The following is a 21,396-nucleotide window of genomic DNA, read 5'->3' on the forward strand; positions in this document are numbered from 1 at the left end:
GGCGCTCCGCGGCATAAGCACTATTGGTGTAGCCAATTTTTGTTTTGCATATCGAAATGTACATACGAAGCCAGGTAGTATTGCATAACGGTTGGCCCGGATAATAGCATTTATTTCGATGGATCGTGTACATGGGATAGTTATAAATTACTATTTCGGCCCACTTCCGACCAACAGACACCTGGTGCAACCTCACCTCAATCATTACACGGTTGAAGGCAAAATGGATAACTCGCAGGACGGCCCCGGAAAGGGCACGATCCTGGTGACTGGCGCAAATGGCAGCTTGGGAAGCACGATGGCGTCCCAGATCACGTCGACGGCCGAGCTCGCAGCCTACCACCACGGTCTCTACGCGGTGCGCGACTCCAAGGCGGCGCCCGTCCTGAGGACCGCCGTCGCGCAGCACGGGAGCAAAGACACCAGCCCGCACACCCACGACATCATCTCGCTCAACCTCGCGGACCTGGACAGCGTGCGCGCCGTGGCGGCGACCATCAACTCCCGGGTTGCAGCGGGCGAAATCCCGCCGATCCGGGCGCTGATCCTCAACGGGGGCTACCTCGAGTTCACCTCGCAGTCCTGGACGGCCGACGGCTTCGACATGACGTTCGCGAGCAACTACCTGGGCCACTGGCTGCTGACGGTTCTGCTGCTGCAGAGCATGGACCGCGAGGCAGGCAGGGTGGTAGTGGTAGGGAGCGAGTCACACGACCCGCACAACCCGAAGAGCAAGGCGCCGTTCGATGGTGCCCGGTGGTTGGAGTTCATGCGCGACGGGAGCAGTGAGTCTGTGGCTCGGGGCATGTGGAGCACGTCCGAGGAGGACCCGAGCTACAGCGGTGGCTTCCGGCGGTACGGGGCGTCCAAGTTCTGCCAAGCTATGATGATGTAGGTTTTGTTCTGCCCCCTCCTGCTCGCCGCGAGGACAATTCGTGTTAACATGGACGCCAACAGCCCCGAGCTCCAGCGGAGGCTCGACACGGACCCCGCGCTGTCTAACATCTGCATCCTCGGGGTGGACCCGGGTTCCATGCCCGGCAACCTCACGCGCCGTGGGCCGTGGTTCATATGGCTGCTCATGTACAAGCTGATCATGCCGTGGCTGGCGCCGCTCATGGCCTGGCTGCAGCCCAACGGCCCGCTGCGCACGCTGAAGCTCGGGGCGGCGGACGTGATCGCCGGTGCGTTCCGGGGGTCGCCGCCTCCCAACGGAGGGTATTTCTACGGGTCTCGGGTCGAAGAGATGACGGCCGAGGCCCAGGATGTCAAGAAGAGGGAGAGGCTCTGGGTGGAGACGGTCGGGCACACGGGGCTGAAGGAGGGCGAGACCAGTCTGGAAAAGTGGATGTGAGAGCAAGAGGCACTTCCGGGCTGTTGGCAATGTTCATTGTTCCTTGCATATAGATGAAAGTTCACACACGGAGACGGAGATACTTTTGCCATGAGGCATTCAGCTGAATTCATCATTGTAATCTATTTCACTGTAGATCATCGACAGTGTTGAATCTGACCCCCAAAGAGCCTAGGTGGAATCGTGTAATTTTCGAAGATTGGTATTATATTATTATCTCTGGCTAATGGGGCGGGCTGTGCTGAGATAAATGTTTTCAACAAAATACAATGGCTTGGGAGTCTACGCCGGATATACCTTTTGTCACTTCATAAGCGAAATGAACCGAGAACTTTTGGCTGAGGCGCTATGTGGTGTTATTCTCGGACAGCTGGAGTGAATGCCTACCCACCAAGGTGACTTGTCACATGTGGACAATTAACAAAGTTTTGGCATTCAAAACAGCTATGTGACTGAGAATTTGAGCAGGCTTGCGACTGAAGCTCTACGAAAAGGATAGGGAGCCGATAGACTTCCGTTTATGTGGTGTTATTCTTTTCGAGGATAGACCATAAGCAATTTAATAAACTTTAGATTTAAGGGTGGCACCATGATCTTGGTGTGCACTGACTTCAGGATGAGAGAGAGTAACGATACTTCTAGGCGCATAGATTGCTCTACCACTCAGTAATGGACTATCACTTGACAAGTAGTCTATCCAACACTGTAGCCTCTTCAGAATGTCCCAGAATTCCCTCGCGTGACTGAGCACAGATTAGACTGTATCTTTCTATGAGTCAACCAACCGATTTGGAGTCTCTTCCAGTGTAAGCCTTCCCAAGAGACCTTTTTCTGATCCCAAATGAGCCCCCACATGTAAGACGTGTATGTATGTCGTCCCGCAAACCACGCCCATCCCAAGGGCGGCCATCCAGCGCTTGGGGGCTCCCGCCCGCGCCCATTCCATACCAGACCAGTTCAGTCGTCCATGCAAGACACCAGACGCCAGCCTCCCCGATGCAAGGGGGTAGAATTCCTGAAAATTACCAACCAAAACCAGACCCGTTCAACTAATCACAAGACGCCACCGTCCAACCATACCAAGAATTACGAGCTCTCCTCGGCGATCCGCGCCTCATCAGGCGCCACGGCAGCAGAGCTCACCCGCCCGTGGTACCCAGGGGCGCCGCCGCCGTCCGCGCCGTCATTGTCATCAACCCCCCAGCCAGCGGCGCCGGGGCCCGCGGACGAGTCGACGCTGCAGCGCGGGCTGATCCCCGAGAAGCTGCTGCGGGCCCCGCGGCTGAAGCGGCGGCTGCGGCCGAACTTCATGGTGAAGGTGCCCAGCATCTCCTGGTGGCGCAGGTTCTGCTCGGTCAGGGGCCGCTCGCTGGGGTGCAGGCGGCGCTGGAAGCCGCCGCCGAAGCCGCCGCCGTTGCCGCCGGACTTCTTGAGGATCGACTTGGGCGGGGAGTCGCGCTTGGGCGAGGCCTTCCTGCTCGAGGAGTCGCCGCTCCCGCCCTCCTTGGCGCCGTTGCTGCCACTACTGCCATTGCTGTGGGCGGGGTGGCGGTTGTTGTGGGATGCGTTTGAGCGCCACGAGGTTATTTTTGAGAGGTTGCCGGTCAGACGTGACGAGGTCTTGGAGATCGGGACGCTGGGCGTCGGCGAGATGCCTGCTGGTGTGCCTGCTGCTGCTGTGGTGTGTCGTCGCCGTCGTCGCTGCGTGCGGTTGAGGAGGAGGAGGAGAAGGATTTCCGCACCATGCGGTGCCAGGTCTCCCGGATTGCCATGTTGGGGTTTCCCGGGATTTGTGTATGTTTGTGTGTGTGTGTAACTCTCTGTATATGCTGTTCGTCCGCTATCTTGGTTTGGTGGGATGTTGACTCGTGCTTTTGGGTGGCGAGGTTCGTGGTTGAAGCTTCTGGGATGAATGTCCGGGGTAGGTTCGTTGGGTTGATGCGAGGGCGTTTGTGCCAGTCCGGCGCTTTCTGAATTGAGAGTGAGATAGGGAAAGCTTGGGAGGGGAAACCAGTTTGGTCTCTTCGAGTTGGGAAAGTCGACGGCGAGGGATCGCGTTTGGTCGGACAAAGGAATCAAAGAGACGGACAAGAGGCGGACAAGCAAACGGGCCCGGCGTTCACGCGGGAGAAGGGCGTCTTGTAATGTATACGACGGGGCCGGCCATGGTCCATCTCTATCTTGGGTATCTACCACCACCCTACCTGCCCTACACTACCACCCTACCACCTCGGCCGTGGGGTGGACTCGAAACGCATGGTACACACATTATCCATTCTAGCCTCTGGGGCTAGGCGAAGCCGCCCACATCCACACACCACCCATATACCCGAACGCCTCCCGGGCAGATGCTGCTTCCCGATCGGGCCTTGGTCCCCTGCCCTGGGCCCAGAGCCACTGTTTCGGCGAGTCGCCGTCCTCCTGACGTTCCGCTGTCCCTGCCGCCTGCTGCCCTCCGCCTCTGGCTGGCTCGCTCCAACATCGGCGCTTTCTCCCAAAAGTTCGTGGTTGCAGCCACACGGTGGGGTGAAAACTCTCTTGTCCCTCACTCTGCCTCAATGGGGCCGCGGTGGACCCGCTGGGTTGGCAGGGGGCACCTAGATCGCGCCCCAGAAGCTCAGATCGGGGGACCAGGGCCTAGAACGAAGGGTCGAGGCCGAAGGGGGACCAGTAGGGCAGCCAGGTCCAGCTGGAAGGGGGGAGGGGGAGGGGGGGTGCGCCTTCTGGAGAAGGGCGGGGTGGAGTGGCTCGAGCGTAACGTCATTTACGGGGTCACCGTGGCCCGTGGGCAGACGCATCCTGGCCATCCTACACGGTACATGGCGTTCTGGCCCGAGTCTGGGCTCTCACTCTCTGCACACCCCAATGTGTGTATGGTGTGTTCGTTTGTTCGCTGCAGGATATGCAGGATATGGATGTCCTGCATGTGGTCTACATACAGTTCCTGCTGCATGTCGGCAGAATCTTCAACACACATAATAAATCTCGCACGCGCGTAGCCGCGGCCTTGTCTGACAGCTGTCGTGTGACCGCGTCAGTTCGCATCTCTGTGTCACCCGCACACGACACACTCACTGCGACATCCAGCCTGCAATCCCACACTGTCTCTTCTCGTATCTCCTTCCGGTGCCACCTCCCGAGACCAGGGGCCGGCAGGCCCACGGCTGAGTTTTGCCGCAGAGTGTGAGCGTCTAGAAAGGCAGCCACAGCCGTCTACCCGCGAGCTTCCCCTTCCCATCACACGCTGACCTGCAGAAGGTGGGATGTCAAGAAAGAATCCAGCACTTTGGATTCAACGGCACAAGCGCACACCCCGCACAGGGCTCGCTAGAAATATCTGCTTTTCTTGCATATGGTGTCTCGGCCTCGTCCAGCTGGTGCCAGGATCTACCCACTTGCTGTCTGGTGGTTGCAACCAGTGGCAGCTTGGCGCGCTACTCTAAGCCCCCTCCCCCACCCCTTCGAGCCCTTCTCGCTTTGTTGCGATGGTGTGTGAGTGTATGCGGGTGTGTGTGCTCGGCTTCGGTTTCGACCGTAGTGCAGCCCGGCAGTCCCTGGTGCTGGGCCTTGCAGGAATTCAACTCCCAGGGGGTTTTCATCCCCCGTCTGGCCTGTCTCCCGCCACCCGTCGGTATCGGAAGCGGGACCTTGACGATCTTCCCAGGGTCGCATCCCGAAAGCACTGATGGATCACAACGTCCGTCCCAGATAAGCCTGGCTGCGCGAGTCGGCAGCCTCATGTAGAACTGTTCGCATATCTACCTCTCGACTCACAAGCCAGCTCCTCAAATATTGCTGACTGGCGGCACGGGAGTCTCGGTCAAGCAAGTTCACTAGTGAAATATTCAGGGGCCAGGCCGTGTTATTCCCTACGCCTGGACTACACACAAAATAGAACGTGGTTTGATCCCGCCTCGACACAAAAAAGCACGGAATCTGACTGTCATCCCGTCACGACACGTTTACGCCATCCCGTCGCTTCATCCAATTTCGAAATAAGAATGATGAAGACGGGGTGCGATCACGGCCCACCCGAGCCCAAGAATATCAAACCCAACTCAACGAGCTAGGCACTCTCCCCCGAAGACCCCTGCGCTGCCCAAGCCCAAGCCGCCCACCGCGGTCAGACCCCAGGCCAGGGCAGCAGCCTCCCAGTCAACCTCCTGACTGGGCAGCGAGTCACCCTCTGCGCTGGCTTTCACCTCCTCGACGGAGGGCTCGTAGGTCCCGTCGCCGGGCTCCTCCTCTGGGTCCTGCTTGACCTTCCTGGGCCGGCCCCTGCGTCGAGGCGCCGGCGCCCCGCGGTTGTCCTCGCCGTCGCGGCTGGCCACGCTGCTGACGCTGGGAACTCGCGCTTTGTGCTGCCTACTGCTCCGGCGGACGGACCCGGCCATGGACACCTGGTCGTCATCCTCCGTTGCCTTTCCTGAGACATGCTCTCCATGAGCATCATCGTTGGTCTCATACAGCGGCACAGCTGAACTGAGAACGTGACTTGCCCTAAGAGATCGCACGGCAGCCCAGACTCCGATGCTCAAGCCACTGAGAAGTACATCGTAGCCGACGGCTGCGACAACAGGGTGGTCCGCCATTGACCCCAATAGCTTGCCGGAGGCCGTCCTCGCCCGTTCCCACTTCGATCGCTCCTCGACGTCCCACGGCAGGAACTTGCTATGGCGGTGGTAGTGGGAGTCGGGAAGGTTGTACCTGAGGCCGTTGAAGGTCGCCGTGCCGTGCAGTACGAGACTCAGGGATGACATGAGCCTGAAGAGGTCCGTGAAGGCAGAATTCGCCTTTTCGGGGTGGGGATGAACTAGGCCCCATGAGACGGGCGCCAGGCCTTGCAGGATCAAGGGGGCAAACGTCAGGCCTCTCGCTGCGGCGACGACGCGGTTGAAGGAAGGGGTGTCCGCCGCGTATGGCAGGTAGAAGAGGCCCGCATAGCTAAGGGAGATGGACAGCAGGAAGAGGCCCGGCTTCAGAGACCAATTCTGAGGTTTGGGGGGCGATATGGTGTCGCGGACACGAGCCCATCTACACATGCAGTAAATCAGTAAACTGAGCACAATGCCTGGGCGAGTTCGAGGTCTAATTTACCTCGTGGATGGTGTCTCGACCGCAGGCAAAGGTGTCGGTGTCAACAGCAGCCACATAAAACAGGTTCTGCGCAAAGGATAGGTTGACCAAATGGGCGAGACAGAGGAACGCGAAAAGGTTTGGAATCTTGCGCCTCATTCCCTCGATTGCCAGGAGTACACTCCAGGGGACTAGAGCCAGGTCGATCTGCTGTCCCCACCAGAGCCGGCGTGCTTTCTCGGCAACAATCTCGAAGGCATCGTGGTAGATTGGCGTGTCTGCAAGCCAGCGAATCCTGTAGATTGCAAGTTCAGTGGCGTTCGGGTGTGCGCCGTTTGTGAAGTTTGTGGTGCCGTTCCCAGAGACATCGTCGAGGAGGCTGATGAATTGAGAGTCAGCTTGTGAGTAACGTTGATTAGAAAATTCCAGGGGTGACCAACCCGGGTGGAGTCTCAGGCAAATAACCTCTTGCATCAGCCCAGACCTGATATGAGAGTTGAGTGTACGTGTAGGCGGAGTAGATTGCAGTGCCGAGACTCAGCAGTGCGAATCCGGAAAACAGAGGCACGAGCTTCCTCCGCCTGTCCTGCCGCAGCCTTACATCCTGGGCGGGAGAGAGAGACTTGTATGAGTGGACGAGGCTGCGCGCGACGCTCAAGGTGAAGTAGACGGCACTCGAGGCGTGGAGAGCCACGAGAGCTATGCCGGTGTAGCTGCTACTGAATCAGTGGCGTGCAAGGGTCTGTCTGGCTATCCATTCGAGGAACCCACTCACCTCAACTTCGGCTCGATTGGGACCGGCGCCATGGTCACGACGTTCTTAGACGACAACGTAGGTGTAGCGATGAGACAGGAAACGGCGTCGAACGCGACGCTTCAGCAAGAGACGCGCGTTTCCACGCTTCACATGAAGCTGGAACGGTCGAGGCAGGATCGCGCGCCTGTGATTGCCCCAAGCTAGGGTGCAGGCAATGTACTGGTACCTCAGATAGGCCAAAGCCCGCGCAGGTGTAATGTAGCGCTACTTTAGCCAATCGCAGGGTATGTAATAGACAGCACCCCTGCCAGAGCTCAGAGCACCCCGCGCTTCTTCAGTGACAGGTTGCTGCATCTGCAGTACCAGGGCACTTTGCATCATCTCCATCCCGCGACCAAATCGTCCAGCATCAGACTGTGGTCCCCGGAGGACCTCAAACTATTACAATGTATCACCTCGCCAAGGGTCTCTACCTGCTGGCGACCAGCAAGGAAGGTACATAATCAAGCATCTCCTCTCCAACATGTTCCTGGTGGAAGCTATTCCCCCCTGCCCTTGCAGCCAGCTAACCTGCTCCCTCCGCCCGTACAGAATATTCCGTGATCCTCCTCGGCCTCGACAATGCCGGCAAGACCACCTTCCACGAGCAGGTCAAGGCGCTCTTCCTGCCCGACAGCCCCGAGCCCAAGCTCAACACGGTCCCCACCGTGGGCCAGAACGTGTCGACCATCTCGCTGCCCGACATGTACGTAAAACTGTGGGACGTGGGCGGCCAGCTGTCGCTGCGCAAGCTGTGGCAGAGCTACTACGCCTCGTGCCACGCCATCATCTTCATCATCGACAGCACCGACATCGGCGACGGCCGCCTCGACCACGACCAGACCGGCCGACTGGACGAGTGCCGCCTCGTGCTCGAGGACGTCCTGCAGAACAGCGAGACCGAGGGCGTGCCGCTGCTGATACTGGCCAACAAGCAGGACAGGGAGGACTGCGTCGAGGTCGTCCGCATCAAGGAGGGTCTGGTCAAGAAGGTCTTTGAGGGCGAGAAGGCGAGCAGTATCCGCGACTCGAGGGTGCTCCCCGTGTCGGCGCTGACGGGGACTGGCGTTAGGGAGGCGATAGAGTGGGTGCGGTCACGGGTGAAATGGAATAAGGAGTCAAGGCCGCCCGTGATGCGGTGATGTGTTGCCATCCTCGGAAAATTACAAGTTCAAAGCCGCTGTCTAGGGGCAAGGAGTTTCGGCATTGTTGGTTGGGGAATCACACAAGCTTGAGGGTGTTATGCGGGTCATAGAGCTCTTCGTCATACCAACAATTACTGAGTTGCATAGCCAAGGGGAATCCAGGGGTATCACGATTTTTTGTCTAAACCTCAACCTGCCTCTCATTTTCTGCCGACAGCTCCGCTAGCAATCCTCCCTTGTCTCTGCCATTGACGTCCTCCGCGAGCTTCTGGTCCACCAGGGTCGAGAACTCCTTCGCCTTGGTCAGCGCGACGCTCGCGCACTGCAGAAGCGCCACCGCGTCGACCGGCGTGCCCCCGAGCTTCGCGATCTGGCATATCTCGCCGTGCCTGTTGAGGCTGATGGTGCAGCTCCCGACGCGCACCTGCTCCTCGGTCCAGTCGGCGTCGACGAGCGTGATGTCGGCGTCGTCCCCGTAGAAGCTGAAGGTGACGCAGAAGGGCGAGTGCAGCCAGCTCAGCGGGACGGGCTCCCTCTCGGCGGGCGTGTAGACGGTCAGCACCTCGCCCTCCATGCTGGTGTCGGGCTTGCGGAAGTGCCGCAGCGACGCCACCACCGCCAGGCACGCGGCGTCGACCAGGTTGCCGTCGTGCGACAGCACGTGCAGGTCCACGCGGATCGACCAGCACTTCTGCCCCGCCACCAGGCACAGCGACTCCACGTCCAGGGCGCCCGACCGCCGCACCGTCTTCTCCAGCGTGCGCGAGAGGAGGACCTCGGTCTCGGTGGGGCGGTTGACCTCGAAGGCTGGGGAGGCCATGGGGCTGAGCTCGGTCACGATGTTGAAGACGCCGTCGAAGGGGCGGTCGGGGTAGGGGACTGTGACTTCGGCGGAGGTTCTGGCGAGGACTCTGGGTGGTTCAATTGGAGTCAGGTGGCTAGTCCTGAAGATTTGGAGGGTGCATGGGACCGGGACAGCATCTTACCTCGTTTTGCCGAGCTTCACCTCGGCGGCGCCATACTCGTCGCCGAAGCTGAGCTCGATCGGCCTGTAGTCGCCGAAGGCGCGGTTGTCGAGTCGCAACTGCTCCTGAAGGGCTTGCGTGACGAACGCCTTCTCGTTGAGGGAGGGTTCTGCTTCACGGGGCATTTTGAATCCGTGCTGGCCCAGAATCCTTTCAGGTGATACCTCTCATACCTGAGGCCGCAGCGGGTGTCGAAGCTTTGGGGCAGCTAGGCACTTGACCTTTGAGGAAAGTTTTGGGCCGCGGGGTGATCTCATCGCGACAAAGCGTATTCTGCCAGGCGGTGGGCCTTAATTTACAGGGTTGCACTGCAGGGGGGTTCTCAGGAACCCAGAGTTCGGCTCGACCGCGCGACTGCAACCTTCATAGACAACCACCAACACCTCCAAGTTCAGTGTCGCAACCCAGTCTCTTCTTGCTGCAACACTCAAATCTATTTCATCAGCTGGCAAGATGACTACCGCCCACAGACCGACCTTCGATCCCGCTCGTGGCAAGGAAACCCTTCGTGGCCCAGCCTACCATCAGCGTCTCCTGCCAGCGCACACCCAACTCAAGTTCCGGTAAGCTCATACACACAGGCTCTTGTTCAATCTCAGGCTTGTCCGACTGACTCTTGAATGAAGGAAACCAGGTCAGGGCGGCAATGCCGATCGCGACACCCGCGACCTGCGCGCAGAACTCCTTGCCGCCGAGCAGGCACACCATGCCAAGCTGACCGGCGGCCCTGCCCCATCGAGCAACAACGACGACGAATCCTCAGAGCCCACACCCGCCAGCCGTGGCCCCAAGCGAGCGCTTGAAGCCGGTTCCACGGCAGACGACGATGAAGACCCAGAGGCAAAACGGCGGCGGATAATAGAGGAGACACGGGACATCGATGCGGACGACTCAGACTCTTCGTCCTCCGACAAAGACGACGATGATGACGATGACTCCTCGGACAGCGATTCGGACAGCGACGACGAGGAGGCGGAACTGCAGCGAGAGCTCGAGCGGGTGAAGCGCGAGAGGCAGGAGAAACGCGAGCGGGAGGAGCGGGAGAAGGCCGCCGCGGAGGCGGAGCAGCGCGAGAGGGAGATTGCGAAGGGGAACCCGCTGCTGAACAACAACGGCGGCGGCGCCAAGACCGACTTCAACCTCAAGAGGAGGTGGGACGACGACGTCGTGTTCAAGAACCAGGCGAGGGGCACGGAGGATAAGAACAAGAGCAAGGAGTTTGTAAATGACCTGCTGAGGAGTGACTTCCACAAGCGGTTCATGAGCAAGTATGTGCGGTAGACGACGGGCACTTTTGGGGACTGATGGATGGGAGACAAGACAGCCGATTGCGAAAGTGACTCGACACAGCGCTCGGAGGAATGATGAGCATTCTGGGGATGCCGTAGAAAAGGCGCACATATGTGCCTGATCTCTGGCGGGTTCACCTTGGTTAGTGAGCTGGACCTTTCAAGTTGGTAGCCCGTCTCAGCCAGGAGGACTAAGAAGATTCGGGCATAATCCGTTGAGGTCATTCCAGTTTTGGCTAATAATGAGAGCCGGGCTTCATCTTGGCCCAGCTCATTATTGCATGGTGATATCAGAGATACGAGCGACATGGAACAGATTTGATATTATAAGACAACGCAACCAAGATCTTTTCACTGTGCATCTGATGGAATTTTGTGCCTCCTTCTGTCTAAAGCCGCGGCAGCCTTGTCGATGGCAGCAGCACTCCGTTGGATGGCTCTCACACTGCATATAAGGATCCCTTTCGTGGCACGTCCAGGTTAGCAATTCTAAGTTTGCGGTACCTTCACAGCATCCAAGGGGCTGAGCTCTGCAAGACGTACCAGCGGGAACGACCACCCAGGGTGCGTTGAACCCAACGTAATATACCCAAAAATACAAGAACTCGGGTCGGCTGTAGACGAGCCCCCTGTGGCTCTCATTAACGTAGCACGTTGAGTAGTACAGCGCCACGCCGTACAGATGAGCCACGCTCACGATGATCTGGAGGGGGTAACGCAGGCCGCCGCCGCGAGTGATGGATATTGCCGTCGCGAAGCACAGCGGGCCCCATACGGTCTGAATGTTCCACTGGTTAGGAATGTGATACACAACGAAAAGTTGAGGCTTGGAGATAGTTCATACTGCCGTGATCGTCTCTACACAGATCAGGAAGGGGTCCGAGGTCAAGTACCTCGAGTCCGACAGGGCGTACTCTTTCCACAGCTGGGCGAAGAGGTCGTTCGAGGCAGCCAAACTGGTATGGTTCACGGCGAAATATCCTTTAAATCCCGGGCATTATGTCAGAAAATTCCCTAGTTGATTCGTCGTGATATGTCACCATTGGGCCCATACCTTCAAAGCAGCAGTGGAGAGAGCCGCCTTCATTCTGACATTAGCGCGAAAATATCGCCCAAAGACAAGAACGTGGGCAAAAAACTCACAGAGGATAAACCATCCAAAAATGAACTTGTCAGGCCGTTTCAACTGGGAGTTGAAACGTGTCGCGAGCCATAGCGCGGTGAAGATGGTGATGCTCAGGAGACTGGAGAATCTCACAAGCAGCTCATTGAGAGAGCTGGCATTGGGAATATAGTGCGGTATATCTGCATCCGGGGGGAAGTATGGGTGACCCGGGACCGAGAATGTCTGAACCATGGCCACTGCGTACAGAACCAGTCGCGTCTTGCTATCGTACCGACTTCCTCCCAGGTTCCCCAGAGCGCCTCAGGCCTGAAGACATGTTGTGGATTGCTTTGATCGTGACAGGGCCTGGGGCAAGAGCACCGGGGTTAGGGTTCATCCAAACAACCAATTCAGGGGCTTTGTTTACTCGACGGCACCGAAATTGGAGCTCAGAGCTGGCCAAGCGATATCCAATGCTCTCATGTCAACAATTTTTTTTGGACAACTTGGTCCCACTTTCCCAACTTTCCTGGCCTAGGCATTCATTATGTCTTTGTTAAGCAGTTTGGGCGCATCAGCCGGTCACACCTACACGGCTGGTCCAGTACGAGGTCTTGTCTCATAGTTCAAATTTGTGATCAGCTGGCTCTCGTGCTGAGTACTCTATCTGTTGTTGTACCTCTTAAGGAAATCTATAGATTGGTAATAATTATTATTTAATTTTATTGGATTTAGGTTAGATTTTGACGTAAAGGCTTATGATTAGGAGTTTCTCAAATGATTGATCCAAGCCTGATGCTCGCGAGGGAGTTGCTTTGGCCTGTTCATCTAGAAGTCGAAATCGAATGGTATCTGATCAGTAATTTTGCCATGCAATTGGTCTCGAATCCCATTAGTATTTGGACTGAGACGGAGCCTCCACACTGATCCTCAGCCAATATCTATCCACCTTTAGAGGGTGGCAGGGAGCATATAACTGCTGTGGTGGATAGCCTTTCGTGACCATGGGTAAATAAATTCTGCTTTACGACTGGAAAATATCATCTCCCCTGTATCATGTTTTGATGTGGATGGTAAGGAAGATTGAACACACTGGCATTGCAAGAGGCTGGCCTGTGACGTCGCCCACTGTCCATGGTCCTTTCTCTGGTTGGCGGTTCGGTCTATCGAGGTGTGTAACGATTGTGAACTGTCACTTGCATGGCAGTCAGCTGATATCATCTTGCAGCCTGTGGTAACTCAGCCACACTGCGATACATTGAATGGGTCAAGAGGATAAATCATCTCTTTTGCATCTCCCACTTATCCAAAGCATCCTAGGATTAAGCTGTTCTTGCCATATTCGTTCGAAAACAGCTTCGTTGCGCATGATGGCACAACAAGGAGGCACATATCGCCCTGAAGCTCGAGGTATATCTTCCCTCTGCGTCTTCACTCGTCAGCCTGTGTAACTTTTAACAGGAACTGACGCTGCTGCGCCATCGGAATCTCCGTCCCGACCATAAGAATGTGATGATGAGGAGAAGACACTGCAAACAGAGTCCTCCACGGAAGGACGTGGAGACATAGCCGGTAGTCTCGCCAGCCTTAAGCGGATGTCTAGGAGCTGACATCACATGGCGTGCAGAAATCACATCCAAGAGGCGTTGTCATAATCAGGGAGAGAGCGATGGCGGACAATGGGCCCTTGTAACACCTGCCGATGCTGAAAATGGTCACACATCACACATTCAGGGAATTTCGAGTCATTTTGATATCACGCTTGGTTGGGGGACGTGGAAATTCACGCTGTTCAGCTGGGACCTCAGTGTCAGACGGGAAGCTGCGGATTCTTCGCAACCCACGACTCAGACAAAGTAATGACGGAAGGATTTCGGAGAGCCAGGAAGCACAGCAAATGTGCGCTACAGACCATGGCGGGTACTTGCAGGCCGATCAGATCCTTTGGAGTATCACGTTAGCCCCGTAACCGAATACTCTAATTAATGCAATTACAGTGCATTGTCAGGATTGTCTCACCAGGGGGCTTGCTGCTTCGTTGCCGCGTCAGATCAATAACACAAGTGTGGCATAGGTAGCCACATAGCATATTACGACCCAGAATGTCTCAGCCACCGAGTGACTGGTGTTTTCTGAGCCTCACAAAAGTCTGAAGAATCAGGAGATCTTTTTCAGTATCATTTCAGGGTCTTATCCTTGAAAATGGCGTGGTACCAATAAAAAAGCCTTGTCCCAGAACCTCACCATGTTGAAACGCGCAGGGAGACCAAACAGCTAGAACCTTAACGTGCAGCCCATGATGTCGAAAGACGGTTTTCGACTAGGTGCTTCCCAATGGGCGGCTGTGCTCGCAATACATGCCTCGGTGTGCTTCGATTTCGTACTATAATTTGAGAAGGTTATCATCAAATCTTGTGAGAGGTTTTCAGATGATCAATGATGATTATACTCGAGCAACCAGACTCAAGTCTTTTTTTTTTTTTTTTTTTTTTTTTTTGATACATTCTGGCTTAATCAAGTCAAGTAATTTGCTCTTTCCCCTGGAGCATTTCAAACCAATCTGCTGGCAAGCATTTCCCGATTCCCGAAGGATATGACATCCTCCAACTCAGCACGCCAAATAATCAAGGAGAAGGTTTAAAAATTTTCTTTATTCATTCCGTGCTACATGCAAAGAAACCTCCTTTAATTCATTTCCTCGCCATCAACGTACCAAAGTGGGCGACCAATACTGTGGACCTAGCTCGGAGGGGACCCTAGATTATCTGACCGGCTCTTGGAGATACGCTATAATGTATTTATCCAAGGCTTCGTTTCATGGCGCCGTGGCAGAGTGGTCTAATGCGATAGACTAGAATTACTCACATGCGGGTTCTGGTTATCTATTCTCTTCGGAGGCGCATGTTTAAATCATGCCGGCGTCAACACTTCTTGCATTAATTCCTTATAACTACCATACTTAATAAAGTAATATTAAGTAGCTTGTATGTGCTTGTAAATGTTTTGCCTTGCAGCACTCTTAATACTTAACTCTTAATTATATAAAATTAGCTTTTTTAAAAAAGTAATTTATAATTTAAATAATTTTTAATTTAATTTATTAAAAGATATATTAAATAAATTAATTTTAATAATAAATATATATTATATTTTTAAAATATTTTAAAATATATTAATAATTTATTATTAATTATAATAATAATAATAAGTTATTAATAAATAAATTTTAACTTTATAAGTTAAGCGTTTAAATTAATAAAAATATATAAGAAATATTTTTATAATTAAGTAAATAAAGTTAATAATTTTATAAAGAAAATATTTATAAATTATCTTTATATTTAAGTTATTATTATATCCTTTATAAATATTGCTTGCCTTAATATGATATTATCTTATTAGCTTATTATAAGGAGACATGATGTTGATAGAATTCCTGTTAGTAAGCAGATGAAGATGAAAATTCTCTTTCAACAGGCTGATAAGGTTGTGGGCTTGCCCAGGAATGCAGATGCGTCATCGCCGGGTGTGCCAAGATGGTGAAGGCTAGGCATTGCCTTTGGGAGTGCTCAGGTTTGCGGCTCACGGCACCCTGCCAAGCCTAGGCGGTGGAATAAACTGGGTCCTTAGACTGGGTCCTACCGCAGGTCTCTGGACACAAAAGGCACACCGATCCCCACGACCTTGCGATTCGTCTGTGCAAACCAACTCTGATATCTTTCTGGACAGTATCACAAATTTTCCCATCATATCGTGAACCGGATTATTGAATCTACTGCGGCTGTAACGCGATCAATTGGCGCTCCGGATATACGTCTCGCCCTGCTGGCTTCTCTAGGACTATCTTGCCAGTACATTCTACGATGGGAAAGGAAGTCGTTAAGCCTGACCAAGACCATGTGTCTGGCCAGTCCAATAAGCCATTGTCAAGGCCCGCGCATGCCCTTACCTACCGTGAGGTCGCCGAGGAGCTCAACGCCGATCCTTTGAATGGCCTGTCTGCTGATGAGGCTAGACGGCGGCTCGAGGAATTTGGCAAGAATGATCTGGGCGAGGCCGAAGGTGTCCAACCCCTCAAGATCGTTATTGCTCAGATAGCCAATGCCATGACCCTGGTAAGTGTCTCCATTTCCCTTCACGATAATCATCAGGCCAGCTGACACTGGATGCTGGCTACACACAGGTCCTCATCCTGGCAATGGCCGTCAGTTTTGGTATCGAATCCTATATTGAGGGCGGTGTGATCACCTTTGTGATCCTCCTGAACGTCATCGTTGGCTTCTTCCAGGAATACTCTGCCGAGAAGACGATGGACTCACTGCGCTCTCTCTCGTCACCTACTGCCAATATCGTACGCGGCGGCGAGTCTATGGTTGTGCCCTCTGGCGAGATCGTTCCTGGCGATTTGGTCGAGATCAAGACTGGTGATACGATTCCTGCCGACGTGAGGTAAGCCTAGGTCTAAGCCTTCTGCTTGTTGCGCCCTACATCTCAAGTCCACGCCGAACTAGTTTCTGTCTTAATCTCTGCGTCCTCCTGCACTCCGCTTTTCATGTGCCGTGACTGACAGTGACATAGGCTGATTGAAACCGCCAACTTCGAGACCGATGAGGCCCTTCTCACTGGCGAATCGCTCCCTGTCAGAAAGAAGGAGTCTGAAGTCTTCGAAGACACTACTGGGCCAGGCGACCGGATCAACGTTGCCTACAGCTCATCCAATGTGACAAAAGGCCGAGCAAAGGGCATCGTCTTCGCAACCGGGGTGTACACCGAGATTGGTGCCATCGCTTCTGCCTTGAACAAGAAGGACTCCAAGGTTCGCCCTGTCAAGCGCAAGCCAGATGGTTCTGCCAAGCCTCACCGGTATCTCGAAGCATACACCCTCACGCTTACCGATGCTGTTGGTCGTTTTCTGGGCGTCAACGTTGGCACTCCTCTGCAAAAGAAGCTGTCGAAGCTTGCAATCTTGCTCTTTGGAATCGCCATTGTCTGTGCGATCATTGTTCTCGGCGCCAACAAGTTCAACTCGCGGCAGGAGGTCATTATTTACGCTGTGGCGACCGGCCTGTCTATGATTCCTGCCAGCCTGGTTGTTGTTCTCACAATTACTATGGCGGCTGGTACCAAGCGAATGGTCAAGCGGAATGTGATCGTTCGCAACCTCAAGTCGCTCGAGGCCCTCGGGGCCGTGACAGACATCTGCTCTGATAAAACGGGAACACTTACACAAGGAAAGATGCTTGCCCGTGGTGCGTGGCTCCCGGGCTTCGGCACCCTGACCATTGAGAACTCCTCGACTCCCTTCAATCCGACAATTGGCGACGTCCGCTACGACGAACGCTCCCCGCGCAATCTCGACTTCAAGAAAGGTGGCGAGGCCTGTGGAAAGGTCCTGACGGTTGAGGAATTATTCCAACGAAGCCAGAGCAACCTCAAGGCGTTCCTGAACGTGGCTTCGCTGGCAAACCTGGCCACCATTGTCGAAAAGGACGGGCAGTGGCACGCTCGCGGTGACCCGACCGAGATTGCAATTCAAGTATTTGCTTCCCGGTTCAACTGGAACCGTCTGCGGCTGAGTGGCGACAATGGCGAGTGGTCCGAGGTTGCCGAGCTCCCCTTCGACTCAGATGTCAAACGCATGTCTGTGATCATGAAGAATGCTTCGGATGAGTACTTTGTCTACACCAAGGGAGCCGTTGAGCGCGTGATCCAGACCTGCACCCGTTACGCCCCTCAGGACTCGGACGAGTTGGTCGAAGTCACAGAGGACTTTAGAGAGGAGATTCTTCAAAACATGGCCGCTCTCGCCAGCATGGGCCTGCGCGTACTCGCATTGGCAAGCAAGCCCTACACCACCGGAAAGCCTGCAAAGGGCGACGAGGTGGACCGGGCCTCGGTCGAGTCAGAACTGGTGTTCCGGGGCCTGATCGGTCTCTATGACCCGCCTCGTCCCGAATCCGCCGTCGCCGTGCACCAATGCCACGAAGCCGGCATCTCCGTGCACATGTTGACCGGCGACCACCCCGAGACTGCCAAGGCTATTGCTATCGAGGTCGGAATTCTTCCAACACAGATGGAACGCGTGGCTCGTGACATAGCTGATGCCATGGTCATGACCGCCACCCAGTTCGACAGCCTAAGCGATGAGGACGTCGACAAGCTGCCGGTGCTGCCGCTCGTCATTGCCCGCTGCGCGCCGAGCACCAAGGTCCGCATGATCGAGGCCCTGCACAGGAGGAAGAAGTTTTGCGCAATGGTAACAATGTACACACTGAGCATGAAGAGGGTTTTCACTAATGGATTCTACAGACCGGAGACGGCGTGAACGACTCGCCTTCGCTTCGCCGTGCCGACGTGGGAATAGCGATGGGCCAGTCCGGCTCTGACGTCGCCAAGGACGCCTCCGATATTGTTCTGACGGACGACAACTTCGCGTCCATTGTCTCTGCGATCGAAGAAGGCCGTCGTATTTTCGACAACATCCAGAAGTTTGTCCTCCACGTCCTAGCCGAGAACATCGCCCAGGCCGGCACGCTGCTCGTTGGTCTTGCCTTCAAAGACGCCCGCGGCCTCTCCGTCTTCCCGTTGGCCCCCGTGGAGATCGTGTGGATCATCATGGCAACATCAGGGATGCCTGATATGGGCCTAGGGTTCGAGCGTGCTGTGCCGGACATTATGCGCCGTCCACCCCAGTCCCTCAAGACCGGAATCTTCACGCCCGAGTTCCTCGTCGACATGGTCGTCTACGGCCTCTGGATCGCCGCCCTGTGTCTTGGTAGCTTCACCCTGGTTGTTTATGGGTTCGGGAATGGTGATCTAGGCTCTGGCTGCAACGAAAGCTACAGCGATAGCTGTGACCTGGTGTTCCATGCTCGAGCGACCACATTTGCATGCCTCACCTGGTTCGCTCTGTTCTTGGCCTGGGAGATGGTCGACATGCGCCGCTCCTTTTTCCGCATGCAGCCAGGCTCCAAGAAGTATCTCACCCAATGGATTTACGACGTCTGGCGCAATCAATTCTTGTTCTGGGCTATCATGGGAGGCTTTGTTACGTTGTTCCCCCTCCTCTATATCCCCGTCATCAACACTGTTGTCTTCAAACACAAAGGTATCACTTGGGAGTGGGGCATTGTTTTCATTGCTGCGGGACTGTTCTTTTGTGGGGTTGAGACCTGGAAGTGGGGGAAGAGAGTCTTTTTCCGTCGTCAGTCGCGGAATCACTTGGGTGTTGCCTTCAAGGACATGGACATTGAGCAACGTGTCTTTGGCGAATATCTCAAAGGGGGCGACGACCACGACGACCGACGTCCGATGCTGGTTGACGGGAAGAGGGAGGCTTAGAGAGGCCACAGTAGCCTAATGTGCCCACACCGGAAGGAGACTGCAGAGCATCTGGCCACCTCCCGAAAGCGCATTGCCAATTTTATGGGGCTTCAGCCATGAATTCCAGGTCAAGTGAATGCCGCTGCACACGTGAGTTCCCATGGACGCGTGAATTCCCTTGCATACGTGCATGCAGTCTGCACGCTGTTATCATGCAAGTGGTGACTTACGAGAGCCTGACTGCTCCGATGTCCAGCACACTTCATGCCAGTCTACAAATATGGTTCACCCCACAGAGTCTGAGCGGTCAGAAGCCGAGTGCTACATCATCAACCAAAGCGTTCTTGAGGTCGTCTTGCGACGGGGTCCTGAACACGTGGGCTGCAGCTGGGCAACAACGCGGCGCATGGAAGTTTTGTGATATATGAGCAGCTCGTTTGGAAGGTCAGCAGAAGCAGAGTGACGGCTCGTGGAGCAAGGACTTGTGGATATATAGGTATGGAAACGGGGTCCTGTTTGGAAACGCGGACTTGGTTACCGCGGTGGCTGTAAGGGACTTGGGGAGACTGAACGAGGCACTACCTACTTAGGCATACAAGATCCATGATGATCTTTGTTGTGTTTTAACCATTTTCTCAAGAGTTTATTTTATACTATTTATATCATTCATTCGTGGCTGAATATCATCTGTAATTTAATGTCACACCTTTTTTTATAACCGGCGGGGGCTACACTAAATCCTTTACTGATCCGACCCGCAGTCGATCCACATAAAGTTGATCTTGAAATGATATTTCTGCCTTGAAATGTTACATTTTTGATAATGTGTGAGTATCATTTTGCTAGCATTTCGTTATAGTGTTGAAACTTTGATTAGATGTCAAAACATGATTGCATTGCGCGACCTAAACAACCCCCCTGCCCCTGGTAGGAAGTTCACGTTCTCCGTGCAGCATAACACCAATTTCTTTGACGTTCCCCAGATCATTTATACAGGCCTCATCTTTTTCCGCTTCAACCTCATCCATCCGTTGCCGCCAATAACCAAAGAAGAAGTCATGGAATGGAACCTTCGGTTCGTTGTACTTGGCTGTGAATTCTGCCACCAGTGATTTCAGACGTAGCGCTAGGTACTGGTCTTCCTCCTGGATCCCGACCACTTCGTCGGAGTCCATAGTGTCGATCATCTTGTATTCATCGGCAAGAATATCATGACATACGCCGAATCTGAGGTCCGCGAAATACCGATATATGTATTTGCAGCACGTGTGCTTCATTCCCAGGCATTGGGATGTGCTGATCCGAATAATGTCGGTAGCGATCTCATGAGCCCGATCATTCGTCAAGCAGGTCGCCATGGACTCTATGCCCTCATGCATTGTGTCAAGACAATCTGAAGTGTCTGAAGTGTTGTACTTCCAGCCCAATAATTTGAAAAATCTGTGGATGAATAGCGTCGTTGGAGTGTAAGCTTTCGGCGAGCAATAGCATATGCAAGAATCTGGTGAAGCATCGCTGATGATGGCACGCACATGACCGAATCGTAAGTGGTCCTCTGCAGTAATATGAGACCGATAAAGGCCCTCTCCATAAGCATCAGCTATTCGATGAATAACCTTAAAAATCCGAGCAGGGTGTTGTTGGTCGAGTAGCAATGCCCTTCACTCCAGACACTGGGATAGAGGAATGCAAGTTCGCGCCGTGATCAAGAAGCCAGGTAACCAGGTCTACTGCACCTTTCAAACGCCGCCGGTCGATCAATCCATACAGGTCAATCGTCATCAAGGGTGTGAATCCGTGGAAAGTCGTGCTTGGGCTCTGAAAGCCAACCTTGAGCAATGCTCATGCCAGATTCATGCCCAGACAGGCTGAATGGTAGAGGGACCCCGGTTGAACGTTGCGAAACCAGTGGGAGAGGTGATTGCCCTGATGGCGCAGCACTTAACTTACCTCAAATGCAGTGTCCTGAGGTATGTCTTGGTCTTCCAATCTGAACCTAGCGATCTCGTACATTGGGAGCCATTCACGGGCGTGGCACAGCATTCTTTTCCGTCGATCCGCTAAGGTTTGACACAGAAAGTCGATGATCCCATCACCTTGCGGCAAATCTCCGGTCGTCATCCTCGTGATTTCAATATTGATTGCCTCCCCCCCCCCCCCCCCCCCCCCCCCCCCCCCCCCCCCCCCCCCCCCCCCCCCCCCCCCCCCCCCCCCCCCCCCCCCCCCCCCCCCCCCCCCCCCCCCCCCCCCCCCCCCCCCCCCCCCCCCCCCCCCCCCCCCCCC

The 21,396-nt window shown here is 54.7% G+C and overlaps 9 protein-coding genes and 1 non-coding gene across 10 annotated transcripts; 5 read left to right on the plus strand and 5 right to left on the minus strand.

Annotated features, from left to right (window-relative positions):
* Positions 1 to 223: 223 nt before the first annotated feature.
* INS49_005672 (uncharacterized protein) lies at positions 224 to 1,354 on the plus strand (the record flags this gene model as incomplete). Its single annotated transcript, XM_043166451.1, has 2 exons — positions 224 to 891; positions 958 to 1,354. 2 exons carry the CDS (start codon positions 224 to 226, stop codon positions 1,352 to 1,354), a joined length of 1,065 nt encoding a protein of 354 aa, XP_043017012.1.
* Positions 1,355 to 2,440: 1,086 nt separating this feature from the next.
* Positions 2,441 to 3,126, minus strand: INS49_005673 (uncharacterized protein; the record flags this gene model as incomplete). The annotated part of the gene is made up of 2 exons (XM_043166452.1): positions 2,441 to 2,888; positions 2,990 to 3,126. The coding sequence occupies 2 exons, from the start codon at positions 3,124 to 3,126 to the stop codon at positions 2,441 to 2,443; spliced, it is 585 nt and encodes a 194-aa protein (XP_043017013.1).
* Positions 3,127 to 5,412: 2,286 nt separating this feature from the next.
* INS49_005674 (uncharacterized protein) lies at positions 5,413 to 7,237 on the minus strand (the record flags this gene model as incomplete). Its single annotated transcript, XM_043166453.1, has 4 exons — positions 5,413 to 6,345; positions 6,452 to 6,809; positions 6,871 to 7,143; positions 7,206 to 7,237. 4 exons carry the CDS (start codon positions 7,235 to 7,237, stop codon positions 5,413 to 5,415), a joined length of 1,596 nt encoding a protein of 531 aa, XP_043017014.1.
* A 396-nt stretch (positions 7,238 to 7,633) lies between these two features.
* On the plus strand, positions 7,634 to 8,368 carry INS49_005675 (uncharacterized protein; the record flags this gene model as incomplete). Its single annotated transcript, XM_043166454.1, has 2 exons — positions 7,634 to 7,682; positions 7,779 to 8,368. The coding sequence occupies 2 exons, from the start codon at positions 7,634 to 7,636 to the stop codon at positions 8,366 to 8,368; spliced, it is 639 nt and encodes a 212-aa protein (XP_043017015.1).
* Positions 8,369 to 8,552: 184 nt separating this feature from the next.
* INS49_005676 (uncharacterized protein) lies at positions 8,553 to 9,521 on the minus strand (the record flags this gene model as incomplete). The annotated part of the gene is made up of 2 exons (XM_043166455.1): positions 8,553 to 9,282; positions 9,358 to 9,521. 2 exons carry the CDS (start codon positions 9,519 to 9,521, stop codon positions 8,553 to 8,555), a joined length of 894 nt encoding a protein of 297 aa, XP_043017016.1.
* Positions 9,522 to 9,849: 328 nt separating this feature from the next.
* Positions 9,850 to 10,677, plus strand: INS49_005677 (uncharacterized protein; the record flags this gene model as incomplete). Its single annotated transcript, XM_043166456.1, has 2 exons — positions 9,850 to 9,959; positions 10,023 to 10,677. The coding sequence occupies 2 exons, from the start codon at positions 9,850 to 9,852 to the stop codon at positions 10,675 to 10,677; spliced, it is 765 nt and encodes a 254-aa protein (XP_043017017.1).
* A 448-nt stretch (positions 10,678 to 11,125) lies between these two features.
* On the minus strand, positions 11,126 to 12,042 carry INS49_005678 (uncharacterized protein; the record flags this gene model as incomplete). Its single annotated transcript, XM_043166457.1, has 5 exons — positions 11,126 to 11,130; positions 11,229 to 11,463; positions 11,530 to 11,666; positions 11,740 to 11,766; positions 11,829 to 12,042. 5 exons carry the CDS (start codon positions 12,040 to 12,042, stop codon positions 11,126 to 11,128), a joined length of 618 nt encoding a protein of 205 aa, XP_043017018.1.
* Positions 12,043 to 14,609: 2,567 nt separating this feature from the next.
* On the plus strand, positions 14,610 to 14,714 carry INS49_005679. Its single transcript has one exon. It is a non-coding gene; the product is annotated as a tRNA-Ser (tRNA).
* Positions 14,715 to 15,653: 939 nt separating this feature from the next.
* On the plus strand, positions 15,654 to 19,131 carry INS49_005680 (uncharacterized protein; the record flags this gene model as incomplete). The annotated part of the gene is made up of 4 exons (XM_043166458.1): positions 15,654 to 15,905; positions 15,974 to 16,239; positions 16,369 to 18,046; positions 18,100 to 19,131. 4 exons carry the CDS (start codon positions 15,654 to 15,656, stop codon positions 19,129 to 19,131), a joined length of 3,228 nt encoding a protein of 1,075 aa, XP_043017019.1.
* An 887-nt stretch (positions 19,132 to 20,018) lies between these two features.
* Positions 20,019 to 20,492, minus strand: INS49_005681 (uncharacterized protein; the record flags this gene model as incomplete). Its single annotated transcript, XM_043166459.1, has 1 exon — positions 20,019 to 20,492. The coding sequence occupies one exon, from the start codon at positions 20,490 to 20,492 to the stop codon at positions 20,019 to 20,021; it is 474 nt and encodes a 157-aa protein (XP_043017020.1).
* Between the last annotated feature and the right edge of the window lie 904 nt (positions 20,493 to 21,396).

The sequence above is a fragment of the Diaporthe citri genome, assembly GCF_014595645.1.
Source record: "Diaporthe citri strain NFHF-8-4 chromosome Unknown scaffold_19, whole genome shotgun sequence".
In the NCBI taxonomy this organism is placed as follows: Eukaryota; Fungi; Ascomycota; class Sordariomycetes; order Diaporthales; family Diaporthaceae; genus Diaporthe; species Diaporthe citri.